This window comes from Plasmodium brasilianum, chromosome 11 (assembly GCF_023973825.1).
Source record: "Plasmodium brasilianum strain Bolivian I chromosome 11, whole genome shotgun sequence".
Lineage (NCBI taxonomy): Eukaryota > Apicomplexa > Aconoidasida > Haemosporida > Plasmodiidae > Plasmodium > Plasmodium brasilianum.
This window is the reverse complement of record NC_090124.1, coordinates 388,477-413,759: the sequence shown is the minus strand read 5'-3', so window position 1 is coordinate 413,759 and position 25,283 is coordinate 388,477. Positions and strand designations below refer to the sequence as shown.

Here is a 25,283-nt window from a genome sequence, read left to right as displayed (position 1 = left end):
GAAACAGGGAAATTTCTGAAATAAAAATATAGCGCTTTTCTTGCACGTCTGCACATGGAAAAATAAAGCATACATAGGTATATATTTATATATATGTGTACATTTATGTGCCTTTACTTTTGTAACTTTGAAAAGGCAATAAATATCTGCTATAAATTATATGTGTAGAAAAAGAAAAAGAAAAAGAAAAACATGCTATATATACACATGTACATCCATTTATGCATATACATATACATACATATGTGGATATATATATGCACATCCACCTTCATTTTAGGAATAGACAGCATTCACAGACCTTCAAAAAAATATCATACTTAGTTGAATAAAATACCATTATGATATATTTCTATCTAGTTATTATAATAGTTATCCAATTAAGAATATGTAAAGAATATAAGTTCAAATATGCTAGTAACACAGAGCTATTGGTAGAAAGGGTTAAAAGAGGGAAAGAAGCATTTGATGAAATATTGAAAGCGAAAAGAAAGGCTGAAGAAGAATATCAAAAGAAAAAAAAGAGAAATAAGAACTACGCAGAAAATGAAGGGAGTGGATATAGTGAAGAGAATGAAGACAATCAAGATAACATATATGTACAGGAAATAAAATGTTATGAATATGTACTAGATCAGCTAAATAATTTAAATATGTACAACTGTAATGAAATAAACGAAAATAATAAATCATTACTAGCCTTAGCTAAAACGAAATGTATTTTTGTTAAATCAACAAGAAAATTTCCAGATGAAAAAATTGGTTGTGAATTAAATACAAAAAAGTTAAACAAATTACAAATATATTTATATAATAACAATTTATTTGATCAATTTCAAAATGTGCATTTTGCTAAAACGTTAAGTTTAGATGAATTAAGAAAAATTGAAAGAATAGAGAATCCATGTTCTATTAATGATAACAAAGAAGAGTATAAAGTCTACCCAAACAATAAAAGAGAAAACTCATATATAAGTTCAAGTAAAGGGGAAGTATATACTTATGATAAGAATAACTATGACTATAATACTTTTGTGCCACGGGAAAGCATATTCGATGAAAATGCCAATATAAAAAAAAAATTATGTGAAAATTTAAAATATAAAATTATAACAAATTGCACATCCACTAACAACATGTCCGATACTGCTTTTCAAATTTATCACGCTGAGTTAAACCATATCGATGATATTTGTTTTTATATACAATCCATTGAGTGGAACAAACGAACAGAAGAAAATGTAAGGCTTTTCTAAAATAAACTTAAGCGGATGCACTTGCACCTTCGCATATACACATGGATGTATACGTATATATATATGTGTTTATATGCATGTATATGAATGTATATATACGCATGTCTATTCAGACGAACGTTTAATTTCTCCCCCCCTTCATTTTTACCTTTTTCATTAAAAATAAAATGAGAAAGATTAACAGGCTAGCAGAAACCTCTCTATACATAACCAAACAGATGACAACGAATTTAGAAAACATGAAATTAATAGAACACGCTCAAGTAAAACAAATAGAAAACACAAACAGGTAAGTGAAAAACATATATAATTGTTTATACATAATGTATGAGCATATTTAGACGTATAGAAATATTAATATTTTGCTTTATAATCCCTACTCTTATTCTTCTTTGTTTTTTACTGTATTTTTTTTTTTTTTTTTTTTTTTTTTTGCTTTGCTTGTTTAGATTTGACAGTTTTTTACAAGGCCTTAAAAATGACTTCAGCGAGATTATACAAATTTTATTAAAAATAAAATATCATCATGAATCTATTACTAGTAAACAATAATAAAAAAAAAAAAAACATTAAATACCCTTTTGCATATAACTATATTAAAATGGTTATTTTTTAAAAAATATTGTAGAGTTTGTGAGGGGATTTAAGCTGATTGTAATATATCTGTTCATCGCATTACTAGTTCTACTTATAACTTCACGCAGTAATGTGCATACCTGTAGGAGGAAAATTATTTTTTGTAAGAAAAGAATGAAAACCTTATTGAACGGACAGTTCATAAAAAGGAAATAGGACAATATATGTATTTATACATATATATATATATATAAATTTGTGTGCGTACGTATATGCGTCCATGTATGTGCTTATATGCATATATATATATATATGTATATGACTCACTCTGTATTTTTGTGCCAAAACACATATTCCCCTTAGGTGTGATTATTTGTTGTATAACCGAACTCATCTTCAAAAAAATAATTACTCTCATTAAAAAATACGTGCTCCTGAGAGTTAACGAGAATTTAGTTAATTATTCAGTGAAAGGAATAAGATACGTAAAAAGGATTTAAAAAAAAAAAAAAAAAAAATGAACTTGAAATTTATTGGATATTCTATACGCGTACATATGTTCATACATTATTGCACAAATTCATTTTATATCTTTTCATAATTATTAAAAATTGTCTATTTATCTTTATTTTTATTGATTAATACTACTTTAATTTTATTTGTTTTATATCTTCTTTTTTTTTTTTCTTTTAGACTTTTGTGCTGATTGGTCTTAAAATTTTAATCACCACAATAATATCGTAAAAATTAGAAAATTTTATTTTGCAGTATTCCATTTTAAACTATACTTATTTATCATATAGTTTAAATTTTTGCTTCCTCTTTTTTTTTTTTTTTTTTGTATTTAATTGTTTGTTTATGTTTCTGTTAGATACCGGGAACCAGTGAAAATAATAGAGGAAGAACTGAGGCAAATAAAGAAACTTGTCGAAAAAAATGAACAACATCATAACACCTTTAGAGAATTAAAAAGACAAAACGAAAAAAGCATTCAAGAAATAGATCAAGAAACAGGTGCAGCAAAAAAAAAAAAAAAAAAAAAATAATAAATAAATAAAAGAAAAGAAAGAAGTATAGTTTTTTTGAAGAAAATTATTAGTAATTTTTTTTTCTTTTCTTTCTGTTTTTCCTTCATTACCTTAGTTAATGTGTTAAATTTATGGTTAAATTATAACGACTATCTTGATTCTATATATATGGATGATGAAGATTTCAATATAAGTAAAAATTGTATATGATATACGCACATATGTTAATATGTTCACTCTAATGTGTATATTAATAAACTTTATAATTAAATGTAAAAATATACTTATGCGTACATTCACTTATTCCTTTTATTGCTTTAATATTGCACCAAAAATTTCAGATTCACGCAGTGATTCTGAATATAGCAGCTCAGAGACTTCCCTTGCTAGCGAGGATTTTACTTCAAAGGAAATGGACGAGTACACGGAAAATGGACATACATCAAAATAGAGAAAAAGAAAAAATGCAATATATGAAGAAATATAAAATAAAGTTAAACAATAAGAACCTAAATAAATTACTGCCCAAACACTCATCATACCACTTCATCTTTATTTTATTTAGACCAAATGAAGAACCTATTGGAATAAGAATAAAAATGCTACATAGAAAAAATCGCCCAATGTTTTTCCATTATTTTCCTTCACCAGCAAATATTAAGGCGTATACGGAAAGCCCAATCTCTTTCAGTAAAAAAAATTTCATAAATGTGCCGGATACACATATACGCGCATACGGACTTTCCTATGCACATGCCATTGCCCACGCATATATATATATATATATATATACATGTACACATACGTATATACATGATGTGTGTAAAAAGCTGCATGAGCAGTGAATTGGCCACTTCAAATACATACCCTTACTCATGCTTGTTCATTTGATTTCAGCGAATATTGTAGAGCACAATCATAATGAAAGAATGCGAATGAGAGAATTCAGAATCAAAAATTTCGTAATGAAATAAAAAAATAAAATAAAATAAGTACTAAAAGCACAAAAAGAGAAAAGAGGAAGGATATCTTTTGAAATGGTTCCTCTTACTTCTCTTTACAAGAAACAAAAACTGGACAAACTTATTCGAATTTTTACTAATTTTTTTTTTTAAATTAGGATACCGATGATAACACTAATAATAATGAAACAATAATTTTAGAAAATGATAACCAGAACACAACTTTAGACTTCTGTGATTTAAATGAACAAGATGTAAAAATAAAAAAATTTTACTCAGTTGAAGGTTTTTAAAAGTTTAGTTCATATAATATATGAACAAGAATAATTTTTCTGTATTATGTTCTTATCGTAGATAAGTGCACAAAAGCAGAAAAAAAAAGTTTAGTGTTAGATATAAAAAATAGCAAAAAGTGTGTACGTATAAAAATTCATACATATTCATATATATATAATATTATTTATATATTATTATGTAAAATTTACTGATGAATTCATTCTGCTTTAATTTCGATTCATTTTGAATTTGTAATTTGTACTTTTTTAATTAATATATATATATTTTAATTACAATAATGAAAGACGAAATGTCACAATTTTAATGGTAAAATGTATATAAATTTTTTTTTTCTTTTTTTCGCATTTTAATCATTTGGAACATACACTTCTTTATTTTTCTTATTTTCTTTCTTCTTCTTTCTTTTTCTTTTTCTTTTTCTTTTTTCATTTATTATTTGTCAAATACTTGTTTTATCAATATATTTATATAATAACAGTTTTCACTGTGTAAATATTATTAATAGGAGTATCGTTATAAAAAGTAATATTTACCTAGAAAAAGGCTTTTTGTTTTTTATTAAATATATAAGTTTGTGTGCGCAGGTGCATAATATATGTATAAAAATGCATACATTAAAAAACACAGTTATTTAGTCTATGTATAATTCCACGATCGGCGGTATATTTGGCTCTTATAGAATATGTCTGCATAATTACTAGAGTATGTAATTTGATGGTGTAAAACACTGAAAAGAAAATACCCTTTATGTTTAAAAAAGTGAATATACAAATATAATAGCATTATAAATCATAATCTGTTATTTGGTAAATTATTTATTAAACTACATAATGCATTGCATTCATTAAGAATATATACCAAATAAAACTTTCATAAAAATAATAATACCATGTTCACATACATCGCATAATGTTCATCATATTAAGATGTATAACGTTTAACTGCATATGTTAAAACCTATTTAGAGGAAAAGAAAAAAAAACTGTTATATACTCTGTTAAAGATATGTATATATTTGTTCTTTTTTTTTGTTTACTTTTATTCCCCCTTTTTCCCTATTTTTTTACGTTTTTATTATTATTTTTAGAAAGTTCCTATATCAATTTTTCGAACTTGTACTATTTATTGAAAATAAAGTTTTCTGTAATGAAAATAATGGTGTAGTAATTTAAATTTTTCCTATAGGTGTGTAATATAAATAAATAATTAGGCAAAATTTTTCTTTTGATATTACACCCTCTTTGATATATGATAAAAATATTTAATACTAATTTACACCCCTGCGTTTGCACAAAGGAATTAGTTCATGGTAAAAAATTAAAAAAAATATAAAATAAATAATATTTTTCTCTGAAGAATACTGTGATTTTTTTTAATAATAATGAAAACATTTCATTAAGTGCGACAAGTTTGTTTTAAAAACAATTTTTTTCAAAATAAAAATCTATATTTTTTTAGTGCTATATGTGCATAATTATATAATAACTTATAACGAATATATTTAAAAAAAAAAAAAATAATAAATAAAAATAATATGATACGTATTAGCACTAAAAAATTATGCTTCCGTGACCATCCCATTTTGTATTTTTTTTTGAATATATTTGCTTATCATTTATATTTTATTACTATTAACATTATTTATATTAATTTTTTTTTTATATTTTAACAATATTACTCCTTTAAAATGATGTAATGAAATGTAATGCTAATATTAACGAAAAGAAAAAAAAAATATGCGCAACAAGTATAATGCAAAACAAATTTTCTTTATTTAATTATTATTTTAGGAAGAAATTTTACTTTCGCAGTATTATTTGTTTTTAGTGAATTACATTTGTTTTTTTTTATTTTTAAAACTTTCTTTTTAACAGAAATTCCATATAATATATATATATAAGCGTACTACTAAGGGGCAAAGTATTTTCATCCATTTTTAATTTTTACATATTTTTTATTTTGAGAAAATGAATTTGAACTCAAAGAATATTGTAAACGTATCGATATTTTCATCGATAAATGCGTTGTATATATTACTATACATTTTCAATCAAACTTTTTTACAAGTTTTATGTACCTTATCCATTTTGTTACTTTTATTAAGTGGACTTCTTGTGTTTTTACAAGTACATAAGATTTCAGATTATAAGGAGACTGATAAATTAGAAATTGTATCAAAAGAATTAATAGAAGGATTAATAGTGTTTTTATATGATTTTATAAATGATAAATTAACATTAATAAGAAAATACCTATTGTGGACGAACAGAATGGAAAATGTAACTCTTATTATTATAATATATTCGATTGGAAACTTTTTGTCATTTGTAAATTTTAGCGTTTTATTTTATTTATTAACGTGGGCAATATTCTTATATAATTATATTAATAATGTATATATAACAAAGATACGTAAAATTGTTCACCCATATTATGTTGACATAAAAGAGCAAGCAAAATATTTATTCGATAATATACCAAAACTAAATCATATAAAGAAAAGCATTTAGTTTGATAAACCCATTGTTGGCTTTTTTTTTTTTTTTTTTTTACGAACATTTACACCCTGGAAAAATATATCGAAAAGAGAAGTACAAGCTGGAATGCACGTGCGCTTATTAGTATATATCTATACCTGTATACGTGTCTTCATGTGTATATATATATAATTACACATATATACATAATATATACGTATGTGCATGGGGAGCTATGGATGCACACTATGGAAATGCTCAAACGTCAACCTTAAACAAAGGATGACGTCGTATTTAAGGCATGGTTATATAAATTAAGTGCAAAATAAAAAAAAAAATAAAAAAGATAAATTGTACAAGGTATGCTTGAAATATAAAATGTATACATTAATCGCATAATACATTAATACGTTCTTATATACATAGATTTATGTGTGTAATTTTTGAAACATTCATTTTTTGCAGTGTGGTTAAGTAAAAAAAAATAAAATATATATGTAAACATATATACCTTTTGTTTTGCTTTCTTTTTATTTTTTATGCTACGATGTAATTCATTATGTTTTACAGCTTTTTTTTCTTTTTTATGTATTTCATCTTTTTTTTTTTTTTTTTCTGCATATCTTTTTATTATGATCTTAGTAATATATATATATATATATATATACAAAATCATATGGCATACATATAAGAAAAATTTATGTTAATATAAATAAATAAAGCAAACAATATTTTTTAATTTTAGAACATTATAGAAAAATATAAAATCATTGTTGAATTTATTGATTATTACTAATTTTCCTTTTTATAAATGATTTAGAAACTTTATTATATATAACGCATTATACATTTTTTTTTAAATGTAATTTAAATATCATAATGTTTAATCTTTGTGCCCGCTTTGCGTTAACGAAAAGATAAAAACGTGTAAATTTAAAAAGGAATATAAATAACAACTGTTACATTAAATTAAGGAGAAATTGCAAATAGGTATATACACTCTCTTTTCTTTTTCGTTTTATGAAGAAATTATAAAGGAAAAAGGAATGTGCTGAGTTATTTAAAAGAAACAAGGTTACTTGTAAGAAATTGGAAAACTGCACATGAAAAGGAATGTTATGTGAATTTATTTATTTGTGTAAGTATATATAATACAATGTACATGTGTGCATGTACGTATATATATGTACGCGTACGTTTATTTTGCTTTTAAAAATTTTGGTGTTTCACTTTGATACAAGGTTGCAATGTACATTAATAAAAACAGCGCTATTTACACATTAAAGTAATTTTTTTCAAAAATACACCGTGATAATATGATTATAATATTTTTATTTAAATATTAAAGTTTTATTTCCCTTATTTGTTTTTCAAAAAAAGCGTTCAATGTGATATTTTCTTTTGAAATGTTATTATATTCAATAAGGTGGAAAAATATAAAGGCCTGCTAAATCTTTCTCTTACTAAATGCATGAAGCAAATACAACACCTGTACTACTTGTATACAATTGTTATTACAAAAAAGGAAAATATACCTTGTTCTTTTTTTCATTTTTGTATTTATATAAGGTATACCATATAAGAAAAATTTTTGTAGAAAAGTACTTTTTGAAAAAATGTATTTAATTTTTTCTCACCGGGCTTAAAAGGCACCTAGACGTTATGTATATATATATATGTGTGCATGTAATTATGCATATATTCATGACAGTAAGCATGTTCTATGTTTTTTCTCAAAACTTGTGGTATTTAAATGTAAACAGCTATATACTCATTTTGACTAATAATATTCAAGATTTAAGTACGCCTCCTATAATTTTTTATATTTAAAATTGAAAAAAATACATTACCTTAAATTTTTTATACTATATCTTGAATCTGTATGTTTAAAATTACCTATAAAATTGCAAATAGATTTTTTGCGAAGGTGATAATTTTTATTCTTTTGTTTTTATCCAGTTAGTACCATATGGAATAACTTCAAGTTTAAAGCACTATATACTTAAAATGATTGTATGCAACTTGTAAGCTTCTTTTACATATTTTCAAAAAATTACTTGATGTATAGAATCAAACGATTTATACATTTGCATAACGTCAAAGTTACGAAAAAAGGTAAAGAAAAATAACAAAACTATAAATTATTAATGGAGTAAACGTGAATTAGTACATTAATTAATCAGTAAGTATTAAACGAATTGATGACAGAAATATATATAGAATATTAAAATGTTAGTAAATAAAAGGTAATAAAACTTGTATATATTTGATATTGGAAAAGATATATAAGCACATATTAGGTTAAAGAAAAAAAAAAAAAAAAAAAAAAGGGGGGATAGAAAGGAAGAAAGAATGAATTTAGAGAATGAGAAAGTATACACATTAAAAAAAAATACATGAACTTGTGTATATGTCAATAGGACAGTTATAACGAAGCAAAACAAAGTTTAAATAATTTCAAGAAAAAAAATAAAAAGAAGTCTTTATATATATATATGTAAATATATATATTTATTCATTTATGTATGTGTGTATATATTTATTGTGCCTTCAGGAAAAAAAACGTGCTTTCGTGTTTTCACGAAAAGAGAAATTGAACACAAAAGAAGGGGAAAAAAAGAGAAGATCGGATTAAACGAATTTGCGCGTCGAATATATGAACATGAATGTGTAAACTTGTACATGCAGTATATATATATATATATATATATATATATATATATATGTGTATAAATATGCTTAAACGTTTACAAGCAGTATATATGTACAAATTTTGCATAAACTTGTAAAAGTAGTGAATACATGTATAAATATGCATAAACTTGTACAAGCAGTGTATATTTGTATATACATACACATTAAATAGAAATTTAAGAAAGAAAAAGAAGAAAAGCATAACAAGTAAAAAGTTATTTTCAAATATTTAGCACGTTGAATAGAAGTTCAAATTTCGTTTTGTGAAAACATTGAAGGCAAAAAGCAGACAATTATCAAATATACATGTATTGTATATGTGCGATTATGTTTGCATTTTGATAATATGAAAAGAAATAAACACATCCAATATAAAAGGAGAAATACGTAAAGTATTAATATGGGAATGAAGGTGAATAAATCTTAACTGCAAAAATAGTAAGGCCTATTTAGTTAAATGAACAAAATATAACAATTAAATAAAAAAAAGATAAAAAAAGAAAGGAAGAAAAGAAATAGATAAAAAAGGAAAAAAAGGAATAAAAAGAAGTAAAAAGGAATATAACACAAAAAAAAAAAAAAAAGGGACAAAAAAGAATATAAAGGAATAAAAATAGGATGGAAAACAGAGAATGTGAAATAAGGATATTGAACGGAACAAGTTGTGCGTTTTATAGATATATGCATTCAGTTAAACATGGTATATGGTTACTTAATCCACCGGAATGTTTAAAAGATAAGAAGGAAGAGAAATGCATAGCTAAATTTACAAAAACTATGGGAAATTTTTATGGAATTTTACAATATTGTGTTGTAATAAATAATGAAGAATATATTTTGAATGCACGTTTTGATATTCCTTTATTAGGCGATAATACGGCTTCTGCTGTCTTAGGCATGAATATTAAGAATGATAAGAAACAGATATTGTCTCAACAAAACTATTTTATAGTAAAACATAGTTTTGATAACACATATAACAGTAAATTTTATATAAACATTTTAGAAACAGATGAAGGGAGAAGATTTATAGAATATCACAAGAAAAAACTGAAAAAAGGATTATTAAAAATACTACATATCAGAAGCATAGAAGAAAAGGAAAAACTAAAAAGGATAAATTTGAGTAATTCCATGAAACACAATGATAAAAAAAAAAAAGGTGACAATAATAATTATAATTTAAATGATAATAATAATAATAATAGTACCAATAATAGTAATAACAATGATGATTATGAGGAGGAGGAGGCACTGTTAAACGATAAGCTGTTATATAGCACTTACAGAAATGAAGACATAATGGAAAATTTGCCATTAAGCTTTATAATAAACATAAAAAATTATGAATGGAAAAAGAGATTGAGGAAGGCACATAAGTCTTTGTATATTATAATTATAAATTTCACTAGACAAACTTTAAATTTGTCTGATAGTAAAGGGATAAAATCAGCTGTATTAACAGAAGGAAATTGGGTAGAATTGCCGAGTGAAAAAATATCCCCTTTACGTTGTAGCGAATTTGGTTGTAACAGTGATGGTATGTTTTCAAGTATCAACGGTTTTTGTAAATATAATTTTATGAACGAGTCATGTTATTTAAATATATTTTGGGACATCAATAGTGTGAATTCCAAAATAAAATGTAATATTAAGAATACTTCTAAATACACTATTATTAAAAATGTGGAAATTTTTAATGAATGTACAGCCGTATTTCATATCTTAGAATATTACTATTATCCACCTATTAAACTATTAGATTGTAGGGCTTTAACAGTTAATATTATTAATAAATATAGTATTAATAAAGATAATATAGATCCGAATATGAATATTATTTATCAGTGTAGTATAAATGTAATAAGGCAATTTTGTCTATACCTTCAAAATAATGCATCACAGGAAAATAATTCAAATGAAGATTTGATAAACCCAGCTGACTTTAGATCAATGGAATATGATTATGATGAGGATGATACAAGAGATCAGAAATGCTTCTCGAATTTTTTGAATTTTTTGAAAACTAATAATTCACTATCCTTATATTCTAATGCTGTAGAAGAAATGATAAATAAGTCATATAATATGGACAAGGCAAAAATGGCAGATAATTTAATTAGTTTAAAAAATAATAGGAAAGTGCGTAATATAGATAGTAATGCCCTAATTTATCTAAATCATGAAGATTTTAGAAGAAATATACAAGATAAAAACTTTTATTTGTTAAAAAAAAGAAATGCTACATCCAATAGTTTGTGTATAAGTAGGAAAAATACTTTCACAAATATTAATATTACCGCAGCACGTAATTTTTTTTGTTATATGCATGGTAATAATTATTCAAATAATATTCCAATAAATTCCTATTTGTATATATCATGGAACATTGGAAATATAATATATCGTAATTTGTACAACTCTAGTGAAAATATTATTATAAATGCCCACAGTTTATTAAGTAGTCATAATATTAATGATGATGTTATACTTAAATTAAAGATTGATGAAAATAACAGAAGAATATATCCTTCTAATTTAATTCATTCTTTATTGATGAACATGCAAAGCGATATATATATTAATAATGAGTATGTTATACTAGATATTATATTAAACATATTTCATATGTTATGCACACATTTAACACCCATCATTGAAAAAATTTTAGATTTAGAATATGGTAATAGATGGCTAGTAGATAGTAAAATCCCCAAAAGCAATATTTGGGAAAAATCAAAAGGAAAAAATGAATTAGATATTGAAGGTATTATTCATATTATTACTACATTCTGGATGGACGTTTTTGAAAAAAAAATTAAAAATATAGAAATTTTAGATAATTTACAAAAGGCCTCTATCTTTTGGGCAAACCAAGAAATAGATCAATTCGATCAGGATTTTGTAAAAAAATTAATTGAATGCTCTTCTTTGCTTTTGAAAATATTTGGGGACTACAATACGGCAAAGAGCATTGAAAAGTTGTATTATAACAAGTACTCCATCTTTAGTGATATTTGTGTGGACTGATGTTTGCGCCAATGCTAAATAATGAGATGTGCGCGATGAGCACACATTCGTGTTTATCGTATTACAAATCTGGTAAAAAGTTATACTATTTAAATGCCTATTTAGCAGTAGTATAGCAATAGTATAGCATTAATATAGTAATCTGTTTAGCTGCTCTTTTATCATCCGTTTAGCTTTTCATTTTTTTGCTGTTTCTTTTGTCAATGTCTATGTGATTTAGTGGGTTTAGGTCTACCTATGCTTCATTTTGTTTGCATGTTTTTCCGAAATTTGAACTGCCTATTCTTGCGTTCTATTTTCCTATGTTTTTTCATTTCGTCTTAAATATTTTCTTTTTATGATATCACACTGTGAAATGTTTTTTTAAAAAAAAAAAAACTACGCAGTACTTTTTTTTGTTTAAGCTGTTGTTGAAAATAAATTATTAAAAAATTGCAGTTATTCTTTTATCATATACAATGTATATAAGAATAAATATTTTTAATGACTTCATTTTACGCAAAAATGTACGTTGACCGTTTTGATGAAAGGGAATATGAACAAATGATAAAAGAATAAGGAAAATTAAAAAAAAAAAAAAAATGAAAAAAAAAAGGTAAAAATATTTGAATAAGACGCGAAGTGCTGTCTTCAATTTTTAAAAAGTCATTAAAAAATATATATAATTTAAGCTAATTCATGTGAATATTAATAATGGTTGAATTTATTTTTTTTATTATTTTTCCTTTTCACAAAAAAAGAAAATGAAAATAAACAGTAATTATAGTGAGACATATTGTAACAGAGTATAATAATGGGGAACACAAAGTAACAGAGTTGCGGAGAAATATTCTCTTAAATGTGTTGAGATGTTAACAATGTTCATTATAACAAGTTTTATTTAACTAATCTTCCAAATACCATTAAAATCGCATTCCCTTTCAAACAAAAATAAATGTACGTTTTTATACATTTACGCGGTTTTAAAAAAAAATGTGTGCACATGTACAAGTACATACGTATAAAAATGAGTACATAGACAATGTATTCATGTGTTTCCATTCTTCAGCTTAGGGATAATAAAATAAATAACCTTCGAGGGCCTTGCTCCATTTGACATTTTAAACTAGTCACTAAAATGTTATCTTGAAAATATTGTGTTATTATTTGATGATTTAAAAATAGAAGGAAAATTGGATGAATTTCCTTGCTGAAAGTTGTTATTGTTATTGTTAACATTATTACTGTTATTATTATTATTATTATTATTATTTAATAAATAAAAATTATTCTGAGAAGATGAATTAAAATTTGACATAGGCCCTTTATTTTGGTTCACTGATGAAAAGGTATTTTTCTGAAACAAGTTATTCGAAAGGTTTGATGTCATGCCATTTTTTGAAGTTGAATTAAAACTACTGGTTGTATCTTGAAAGAACTTATTACTATCATAAGCATTACGTGTATCTTTATTATCATTTGAAAACATAAATGATGATTTGTTGTTATTATTTAAAATGTTACTGTTTGATAATAACATGTTACTATTACCTCCGCTAACATGATTGGTGTTATTGCCTAACATACCACTTGCATTTGATCTGAACTGGTTATTATTGTTTAAGCTTAATAAATTGTTCTTCGAATTATATAAACTATTATTACTGTAGGATAAATTATTATTAAATAAACTATTCCCTGACATGCTACTTGAATTATTAAATAAACCACTCTTATTATTACTTGATAAATTGTTTGAACTCATACCAAATAGACTGTCTTTCGATGTATTATTTGCACTACTTCCTAATGCACCACTGCTTGAAAAGAGGTTAGGATATTTGTTATTTGAAGAAAAGGCATTATTGCTATTACTAATGCTATTACTAATGTTATTACTAATGTTATTACTATTTTTAATAATCCTGTTATCATTGGTATTACTTAATAAGTTATTATAACTACTGTTCCCGTTAAAAACAGATGATTGGTTGTTGTATCCAATACCTCTGTTAATCAAACTGCTGTTTGTGGTACTATTATTACTTGACATTCCGTAGTTGTATTTATTCCCATAAGCAGCATTAGTGTTATTCGGATTCATCGAATCCATCGAATTATTATTAGTATTGCCACCAGTACAAAACATGTTATTTTGTGCTCTATTATTCATACTATCGTTATTTTGTGAAAATAAGCTATAATTCGTTCCTTCGTTTCTTCCAGATGCTGTTGAAAACATGTTATCCTTAAATCCTGTAAAAGTATTACTGTTGGTAAAATTTGATCCGTAGGCATTATTATTATTATTATTTGAAAAAATACTGGAATTCGTGTTTGTTGAATTGTTGTAAGCGGAAAACGTGCTATTGGGGCTGTTATTTATGCTGCCAGAAGTATTACTATTATTAAAAATATTATTAGAAGATGTATTTAACGAATTTTTATTAAAAAGTGAACTAGTGCTGCTATTGATGGAAGTATTTAAAATGTTCCGATTATTATTATTATTAGCAAATCCAACATTATCCATTTGTGCATTAGTTGTTAGCAAATTATTTGACATGCTTAACATATTGCTGTTATTGTTATTACTGTTGTTATTGCTATTAAATAAGTTATTTCTATTCATATTATTATTACCGCTAAATAGGCTATTCATTCCCCTCGAACTACTACCAATTAAATTATTTTGTACATTATTTCCAAATATACTGTTAGGATTGTTGGAACCTACATTACTGTTGAACATACTAGATGAACTACCAACAGTGTTTCCAAAAAAATTAGAAGAGCTACCTAAGGCATTCTTATTATTATTATTATTCATGGTAGTAGTAGCACTGTTTGTATTAACAGCTCCAAACATGCTACCTCCCGTTGTATTATTACCAAATATGTTAACATTATTTTGGTTCAACGCGCTACCTGCACTGTTGTTTTTATTACTACCGCTAAAAAGATTGTTCAATGCGCTACCACTACAACCAATTAAATTATTTTGTACGTTATTTCCAAATATACTGTTAGGATTGTTGGAACCTAAATTACTGCTGAACATACTAGATGAACTACCAACAGTATTTCCAAAAAAGTTAAAACATTTACTTAGAGAGTTGTTATTATTATTCATCGTATTTATAGCACTGTTTGTATTAACAGCTCCAAACATGCTACCTCCCGTTATGTTATTTGCAAATATATTACTGCTATTCTGATTAAATATACTACCAGAATTATTATTACTGAACAGAGGATTTCTATTCATTGTTAACATATTATTAGTGAATGATGGTGTGTTATTCAGTTGGTTCATATTGCTGTAATTTGTCATTCCTAACATAGCATATGAATTATTGTTAATGTTCCCATAATTTTTATATGCTGAACAATTTGACATATGTGTTATTGAATCAGGTATATACTGTATCAAGTTAAAATCATTACTTGATTGTATGCAAGAGTAATTATTATCATATTCATTATTTTCTAAAATAGACTTAAAACAACAATCTGATGAATTTTTTAAAGCAATTAGATACTGATTTTCTTCATTCATTATTTCAAAATTTTGATTCATAACGGATATATTGGTTGAATCAGATGGATCCAAAACATCTGGTAAGATAATTCTAGAATATGCTGATGAAAAGTCGTAGGATGTATCAATCTTTGTAAATTGCTCTTCCTGTCTATACAATTTAACAATTTTTTCTGTAAATAAAAAAGAGTTAAATCCTGGTACAGAACAATATTGCATGAAATTTTTTTGATTTTCTTCAGATAAGGGATCTAAAACAAATGTAATAAAATGATGTACAAATTTTTCCCCTAAACAATAATGAATAAAAAAAGGATGAATTATTGGTTTATTTCTGGTAAAATTAACACAACTAAAATATTTGGACGCATTTTTTTTGGTGGCATTATATGATTTAATCATATATGATTTTTTAATATTTTCATTAATATAATCCTTCACATGAGTATCTGAAATTTTTATTGTTTTCATATTTTTTTGTATAAATTTTTCGTACATTTCAAATAATAAAAGTACATTAGACTGTATATTACATTTGATCTGATTAATAAGGATACTCTGTTTATTCAAAACATTCATTATATGATCTTTATATGTATTTTTGTTAAAAGTATTGTACAATGTTGTCTTTTTAATTATATTTTGTAACTGTTCTTTTTTTTCTAAAATCATGTCTTTTAACTCTTCTTTTAATAAGTTCATAATAAAACATGATTCATCATCTGTATTTGTTAAATAATTAAATGCACTGTCTGCCTGTTGAAATCGTAATATATCCATACCTTTATCTTCCGCGAAAATTTGTGAAGGATCTGTTAATGTATTGTCTATGCATTTTAATAGCCTATTCACATTTTCAGATACGGAAAAATTATTTAAATTGTTAGTACCAATGTTATGAATTTTTTTCAACTTGATAGACATATTATCCATTTTTAATATCCCTTTGATATGCATTTTGCTTTTCTTTTCGTATGCTGCAATCATAGATTCATGTTGAACTGTTTCAAATTTTATATTCTCAAATTCTTTTCTATCTTCAGTTAAATCTTTATTTAATTCATCTAAATCATTTTTGATAATTTCTATCCTTTTTAAAATTTTCTTCATATCTTCTGTATCATCGTGTGCTTTCTTATTTAACAATTCAAAAGAGTTTTTCCATTCTGGTACAATTTTATATATTTCACTAAAATATGGAGAATCCTTAATATAGCATAAGTTTTCATTTTCATATATATTATGTAACTGTGGTACAAGGTTTATAATATTTGTCGTACAAACTTTTCTTTGAGCATAATCTGATCCACCACTGTGTAATTTTAAAATATTATCATTTAATTTAATCATATCATTATTTAAATAGTATACAAAATGTTGGAGGTGTTCATTTATTTTTTCTTGCTCAGAATATGCTAAGTCATAATTGTTATTATTCCCATTTCTCAATTTTTCATTACATAAAATCTCCTTATTTTTTTTTTTCATACTTTCCACTATTATATTATTCATTATAGTACTAGTATCATTACCTTTACTCAAAATATACTTATCTCTTTTTTCCATATAAAATTTATTTCTATCATCTAAAATATTGTCTACCTCATCGTATAAGCCACTGGTATTATCTCCTTTCTCTTTAGTCAAACTTTCATTTTTATCGTCAGTTATAACAATTCGCGCTATTTTTTCCATGTTACTTAAAATATCTTCGGTGTTATTAGCACTTTTTATTTTGGGATGGCAAAGATTAATGGTAGATGTCACAAGTTTTTTAAATTCATAATTGTTTGTTGTGTAACTGTGCTGCTTATCCTTCTTTTTTTTCTGTTTTTTTTTTTCATCTGCATTAGATACCAAATTATTTGCATTTTTTTTTTTTTGTTGTTCTGTCTGTCTGAATTGCCTCACATGTTTGGTACTTTCTATGTAATTTTTTTCATCAAGAAATTTAATCCTTTTATCTAAATTTCCAGATTTGGAAATAGTATCACCACCAACTTTTTCCTTTTGTTCTTTATTTTTGATATTATTATCAGGATTAGAACTTATACCTTTGTCATTGTTGTAACTATCATCATTATTAGCACTATTATCATGATTATCAGTATTATTATTATTAACAGTATTATCATTATTGTCATTATTGTCATTATTATCAGTATTAGCATTATTTTTATTATTATCATTATTATCATAATTATCATTATTATCATAATTATCATTATTATCATAATTATCATTATTATCATTATTATCATTATTATCATTATTATCATTATTATCAGTATTATCAGTATTATCAGCATTAGCGTTATTAACATTACTAGCACTATTAACATTGCTATCTTTATTAGAATTATTGTCAATATCTAAATTAATAGCATTATTGTTTAAGTTGTTCATAATATCACCGCTGTCATTTTTATCACCAGCAACAAATGGTCCGTTATCACCTTCCATCCCACTTATAACAGAGTATAGATCATCTTCGTCATCATTATTATCATAATCATTATTATCATCATCATTATTACCATTATCCTTATTACCATTATCCTTATCAGAAGATTTTGGGGCACTAGTACTTTTACGGTTTAGACTAGACATATTGTTATACTCTTTTTTGTCATTTAGGAACTGTTCTCGTTGTGCTCTTTGTTCTGAAGTTTTATTCTTTCCTTTTGAAGATGCTGCATTAGTGTTTTTATTAAAGGTAAACAAATTTCTCCATTTATTTTTCCCTCCTGCAGTTTTTGGTACATTCTGTATTTCATCAGTAGCTTTGATTTGATACAAGTAGTCTTCGTCTTCATCTTCATCTCCATCTTCGTCTCCATCTCCATCCTCGTCCTCATAATATATGTAGTTATTTTGATTCAAAATTTTATTTACAAATTTTTCTTTTTTATCTATATAATTTGCGTATTCGTCATCTGATAAGGAATAATCAGAAAAGCTGTTTGAATTTCTATAATGAAAACCGTAATTTATTTTACTGCGTCCATTTATAGAACTGTAATTATGGTCATGATTGCGATCAACATTTTGATCGTCATCATTATTATAATTATTATTATCATCATTTGCATTATCATCATCATCATCATAAAAATGATTTTGATAGATGGAGCTTGCGCACGAACTTTCGTCTGATATGGTTACGAAGCTCTCACACGAATTATCAATTACTTCATTCCCGTCATTTATGTTACCCTTGTTCGCGTAATTATTTCTCTTTTTACTGGAAGCATCATTTCTCTTTTCTTTGGAATTTTTATTTTTTATGTGATCTTCATATTTGTTGTTTATACTAAAAAATTTTAATGAATTATCATCTACATCCGTATCCATTGACTAAATATTTTTTTTGAATATAATATAAAAAAATTCAGTCATTTGTGCAATTTTAGTATGAACGGTGTAACGAACAAAAGTGATAAAGGAAAAAAAATGAAAAGTGAAAAGTTGAAAATGTTAAATGAAAAATGAGAAAAAACAACAAAACACGAAAAATTCAATACCAGAATAATCTGCATAAAATATAAGAAAGTTCATGTTCACGTGAAATATCGTTTCTTTTTAATTTAATATATGAATTTCTTCAATCATTTTGTACTAACCTTTATTCATATATAAGAATATAATGAAGTTTAATCCTTTAAGAAGTATTTTGTATACGTGTATATATATATATATATGCACCATTAATACTTCATCCTTTTGCAAAATTTTCATATATTCTCAAGTACTACTTATATTTACATTTATACGTTCATATTTTCGTGTAAATATGTAATACGTAATTTCTAAATAGTGATTTTTTCAGTTCACTTAAAAATATTTTCTTCACACATAAAAAGTCACAACACATTATATTATATAAATGTATTGCATGGGAATAAGTAACGTAAATGTAAATGCTATTCAGAAAACAAACACAAAGAAAGATGAACGCATTAAATGTTAAATATAAATACATATTATATAAAAAGGAAAAGAGAGTGTTTAATACTCTTCTTGCGTTAATTTTTTTTTTTTTAATTCAAGTTTTTCTTCGTTAAATGTAATATTTTTTTTTTTTTTTTTAATACATTTACAGGTAATTTTGAATAATTTTTTTTTTTTTTTTTACTATAAATTGTTAACTTTTTTTCTTTTAATAAAAACTAATCGGAATACTTTTTAAAAAGGAAGAAAAAACTACTGTTTCTTTTTAATTGGATGTGTATAATTAATAGAGGAAATTATATTTAGTTTAAAAGTACTTAAAAAATTAGCCTAAAAATGGAGATATACAAAAATACATATAAACACATAATGAACCAGAGCAAAATTAAGTCTATGTATTTCGTTGTTATTCATGTTTATCGTAGAAAATTTTGTTTATTAGAGCATAAAACGACGTAGTACGTATACATGTTATAAAAAAATATATATATACATATACATTGTTTACACGAAGTAATTTGAAATAATTGGTCTTCTTTACCCTATAGAGGTAAAATCCCTCCCTGCAAAGCCCTAAAATGAAATCCATTTTTCTTTTTTTTTTTTCAAAAAGTAAGATGAATATGAAAACGTTGCAAAGTTTTTTTATTTTGAATTTTGCCTTACGTTTTATAGGCACAAATATACATAAGAGCAGTTTTTGGTATCCTTTATTTTAGAGCATATGGTGTTTGTTATATTTTGATACCCATTTATACGTATGCGTAAAGGTATAATTAACAAATTACACATATTGCTATTTTTTTTGTTTTTTCTATAAAATGAAAAAAAAAAAATTAAACCATATGACCTTTTTAAAAAAGTTGAACGGAATTTTTGAAAATAAATATACTGAAAAAATGTATAAAAGGATGAAACAAGAGAAAAATCAATAAATAAAAAAAAAAAAAAATAAATAACAACAATAGTAATAGTAACGATAATAACAATAATACCAATACAAATATCATATTAACAAAGTTAAAAACAATTTAAAGTATATAGGGTGTACCTTTACAAACACAGAGGTAACACTGAGAGTTCATAGAAAACTTTATTTGCCTTCAAAAATAAAAAATAAAGAGTTAAATTCAAAATGGATTATAAAAGGTATAACTCATTTGCGTGTGGTACGACTAACTGTGGTATGTATGACTAAGTTATATAAAAATATTCGAACAAAAGTTTAACCAGGAGGATGATGTTAAATTCTTCATATGTCTTCATTAATATAAATTTTTCATATAAAAAAAAAGTGGACCCAATTCACACAGCCATTCGGGTTCTACTGTAGTAACATTTCTCATAAATTCTTTTGTTGTAAAAACAATTTCTTGATAAATGACATAATCAGGTGTGTAGCCAATATTATATAATGAACAGTTTGGATGGACATGACAAGATACATTAGTTCTTAAATTAATATATTCAGAAAAGGATTTTAATTTGGCTGCATTATGAAAATATCCTGAGCAAATAGTTTTTCTTACACATTCCCATTTATTATTACATGAAACATTTTTTATATTTACTGTTTTAATTATATCACTTAGTTGTGAATACACTTCTTTTGCCTTATTTAGGGATTTATATTGTATAAAGTTGTTAGTACACCAACTATATGAATAATTATGAGCACGCCATTGTAGGTAAATATTTAAGAGGGTTAAATGATCACTTTCTGGTACGGTAAATTTTTCTTTTTTGGATTCAATAGCTTCATTACTTTCTTTTGCTTCTAAAAAGATTGCAGGAGAAGAAAGCATACTAACAATAATTAGAGTTTCTTTTGTACACGCAAATTTTTCGCTGTAAATTACAATTTTTGATAAGGGTGGGTCTAGTGGAAAAAGTATCATTTTTTTCCCTATGTCGGTTAAATTACCTTCATTATTTATAGCACCTAACACCCATAATTCGTGTAAAGAATTTATTATACTTTCTTTACTGGGAGTGTCAATAAAATCGAACTCAAATATATTCTGCACATTTAAGGATTTTAATAATAATACTACATTAGACAAATTACTTCTTTGTATTTCTGGTATATTATTAGGATATAAATCACATAGGAATGTATTTTCAGTATAAAGGCGATAACATATACCCGCACCAGTTCTTCCCGCTCTTCCTGACCTTTGATTTGCATTTGCTTGAGATATAGGAGTTACTTGCAACACGTCCATTCCTATTTTTTGGTTATATACTTTTAATTTACAGTACCCTGTATCAATCACGTATTTGATTCCATCTAAGGTTAGAGAAGTCTCTGCTATGTTTGTTGAAACGATTATTTTTCTCAGATCGTACTTCTGAAATATTTTGCTTTGCTGTTCACTAGATAACTGCGAATATATAGGAAACACGTAGAATGGGTATATGTGATGCATTCCATCATTTATACCCTTATTGTAGTAATCGTTTCCTCTTTCTTCAACGCTATCTTTTCCACTATTAGCACTTCTATCCTCACCTCTATCTGCATTTCTATCTTCATTATCATGTTCACCGCTATATTCGACGACGACCTTATGGTCCCCCCCTTTTTGCGCCATCTCAGAGGAACTTTTCTTACGATTAATTATATTTCTAATCTTGTTAATAGTAACTTTCTTATTGCTTTTGGCTTCCTTATACGATTCATATACTTCATAAAACCTCTCACTGAGTAGGTAGCATGTAGCATTAATATCTTCTTGCCCGGTCATAAAAATTAATATGTCCCCAAAATTGTTATCATAGTTATTATCTGAAATATGAATTTCAATTGCCTTTTGTACAGCGCATTCTATATAATCGTTACATGGCGTTCTCAAGTATTCTAAATGTACTTTAAATGTTCTTCCATGAATATTATATATAGGTGCATTTCCAAAAAATTGAGAGAATTTTTTAGAATCAATAGTAGCAGATGTTACTAATAATTTTAAATCATTTCTTTTTAGGCAGATGTTTTTTAATATACCTAATAAAACATCTGTATTAATAGATCTTTCATGAGCTTCGTCCATTATTATAACACTATATTTATCTAATTCTTTATCAGTTAATGTTTCTCTTAATAAAATACCATCAGTAACATAACGAATTTTTGTATCTTTCGTAGTATTATCCTCAAATCTAATAGTATAACCAACTAATGATCCTATCTCGACATTCATTTCGTATGATACACGATAAGCAACTGAGACTGCTGCAACTCTTCTTGGTTGAGTACAGCATATTATCCCATTTTTATGATATCCTTCTTCATACAAATATTGAACAATCTGTGTTGTTTTTCCTGAACCAGTTTCACCTACAATTATTATAATATTATTATTATATACTGCATCTAGTAATTCTTTTTTAGATTTATAAATAGGTAATGATTCTTTTAATCTTAATAAATCTTCCTTATCTTGTAATGTACTCTTCTTTTTTTTACTTTCCATATTAAATATTGTACCATACATCTTGTCTTTTTTATAATCAAAAACTTCTGAGTTCTCCTCTTCTTCTATATCTAGGTTTGTATTACTTCCATCTTTGGTTGAGTCGTTTAAATTATTTTTATACAATTTTAATAGTTCTCCTAATTTGCTTCTCTCAATTTCCCAATATCTATCCCTCGCTTTAGATTTCTCATTTTCATTTTTAAAATATTTTAAAAATTCACTTCCCTTTTTTGCTGCTTTTACAAAATCGCATGTTTCATCCTTAACCACAATGGAGTAAGATGTTGAGTTGGATTTTCTGTCATATGAACCGTTGTTGCATTCGTTAACTACATTTTTCGAAACATTCCCCCCAGTTTCCACTTCTTTTATCACTGCTGCTGTCGCTGTTCCTTCTCCCACTTCTGCTGCCCATTCTTCATTTGAACTTTTTAACTTATCAATAAAAGATGGAGTTACATGTCTTGTTAAAACAAATTTCTTCACTTCGTTAGTGTTGTTGGCTTCATTAATTCTATCCAATTGTAATTTATTATATGTTGAGTTAACACCACCTTGTTTTAATTTGTTTAATTCCCATAAATTATTATCTAAATTTTTTTGATTTACTTTTTTCCCTTCACTATTCAATCTTGTTTTGAAATTATTTATCATTTTTTTTTCTTTCTCATAGGTAATATCTTTATCTATATTGTAGAATGAATCAATAAATTCATCTTCTTTCGTATACCATATTTCGTCTAAAATCCTGTCATTATTATTGCTGTAATATTCTTTTCCTTTTTTATTGTTATCATGTTTTTTTTGGTACGAGCTTTTTCTTCTATCCGATTTGTTATATGTTTCATATCGACTTGAAATACAGTTACTTTCAAATTGGTTACTCCCTTTTTCCTGAGAGCTGCTATAATAACTGTTGTCATTGCTACTGTTATTGCTATTAATATCACTATTACAGTTACTATTATTATGCCTCGATTCTTTTTTTTTTGTTAAATTAATTTCTTCATAACTGCTTCTATCATCGTCATTGCCTTCTAACGCTTCACTTGAAAACTCGTCTAATTTAGAAATTCTCAATTTGCTACTTGCAAACCTCTCATTTTTGTAGACTCCCTTAGAGTTCCTTACTTCCTTTCGAATACCTTTTTTCCAATTATCCGATTTCATGTATTTGTTTTTTTTAAATATTATATTCCCCTTCTCCAAAATGTCAACATTTTTAAAAACATTTTTTTGACTGTTATTAGTTGCATTATTCTTATTAATTCTGTTAATCTTTCTTCTTTTAAATGTTATGTTTTTATTACTTGATTCTATTATTTTGTTCTCTGTTTTTTTTTCCTCATCAGACGAAGATGTGTTATTAAAAGATGTTTTTGCTATCATTCAGAAAAAGAAAAAAAACAGTAATAAATAATATTATACATATTAGCATGCGTGCAACTTGTAGAATATGCATACATACATATATATATGGATAAATAGATAGGAACGTAAAAGAAATTATACTGTATTGTTATTTTCAGAAAATCTGTTTGCAAAAAAAATTAATACAAAATGAAAACGAAGATCATTAATATGTCTTGAAACTCCTTTTCATTTCTTTATATATATGCTTACGTCTTTGTACGTAGTACATATAATCAAATTCTTTTGCAACAATACGTCTCTTTTCCACCCATAAAAACTTTTATTAATTTCCGCTTGTTTTGTTTTTTTTTTTAAATAAAAGTGGACGATTATGAAGTGGGTACTTTTTTTTAAATAAAAAAGTAATTTGTATACATGTACAGCATTAAAATGCGCAAAATATACATATCTATATATATACATATGTACATATAACCAAAAAAACTTAAAAATTGTATCACGTCATAATATTATATTCTAATATTTTTTAACCTATTGTAACTCATCTTTTTATTATTTTTTTCTGTTATATCGTAAGATGCTCGACATTTTATGGACCTGTTTATTCTCAATTTTGGATACTTCTCAAACGATACGCATATA

At 25.4% G+C, this 25,283-nt stretch overlaps 4 protein-coding genes and 1 pseudogene across 5 annotated transcripts; 3 read left to right on the top strand and 2 right to left on the bottom strand.

Moving 5' to 3' along the window:
- Positions 1-341: 341 nt before the first annotated feature.
- Positions 342-4,115, top strand: MKS88_003558 (annotated as a pseudogene). The gene is made up of 10 exons: positions 342-1,241; positions 1,433-1,545; positions 1,706-1,797; positions 2,526-2,541; positions 2,704-2,846; positions 2,976-3,053; positions 3,202-3,280; positions 3,426-3,550; positions 3,758-3,822; positions 3,981-4,112. Coding segments are annotated over exons 1-10 (1,743 nt in total).
- Positions 4,116-6,086: 1,971 nt separating this feature from the next.
- On the top strand, positions 6,087-6,629 carry MKS88_003557 (reticulon-like protein; the record flags this gene model as incomplete). The annotated part of the gene is made up of 1 exon (XM_067216659.1): positions 6,087-6,629. One exon carries the CDS (start codon positions 6,087-6,089, stop codon positions 6,627-6,629), a length of 543 nt encoding a protein of 180 aa, XP_067072371.1.
- Positions 6,630-9,908: 3,279 nt separating this feature from the next.
- On the top strand, positions 9,909-12,320 carry MKS88_003556 (uncharacterized protein; the record flags this gene model as incomplete). Its single annotated transcript, XM_067216658.1, has 1 exon — positions 9,909-12,320. The coding sequence occupies one exon, from the start codon at positions 9,909-9,911 to the stop codon at positions 12,318-12,320; it is 2,412 nt and encodes an 803-aa protein (XP_067072370.1).
- A 1,120-nt stretch (positions 12,321-13,440) lies between these two features.
- On the bottom strand, positions 13,441-19,194 carry MKS88_003555 (nucleoporin NUP205; the record flags this gene model as incomplete). Its single annotated transcript, XM_067216657.1, has 1 exon — positions 13,441-19,194. One exon carries the CDS (start codon positions 19,192-19,194, stop codon positions 13,441-13,443), a length of 5,754 nt encoding a protein of 1,917 aa, XP_067072369.1.
- A 1,862-nt stretch (positions 19,195-21,056) lies between these two features.
- Positions 21,057-24,656, bottom strand: MKS88_003554 (pre-mRNA-splicing factor ATP-dependent RNA helicase PRP16; the record flags this gene model as incomplete). The annotated part of the gene is made up of 1 exon (XM_067216655.1): positions 21,057-24,656. The coding sequence occupies one exon, from the start codon at positions 24,654-24,656 to the stop codon at positions 21,057-21,059; it is 3,600 nt and encodes a 1,199-aa protein (XP_067072368.1).
- Positions 24,657-25,283: the final 627 nt, after the last annotated feature.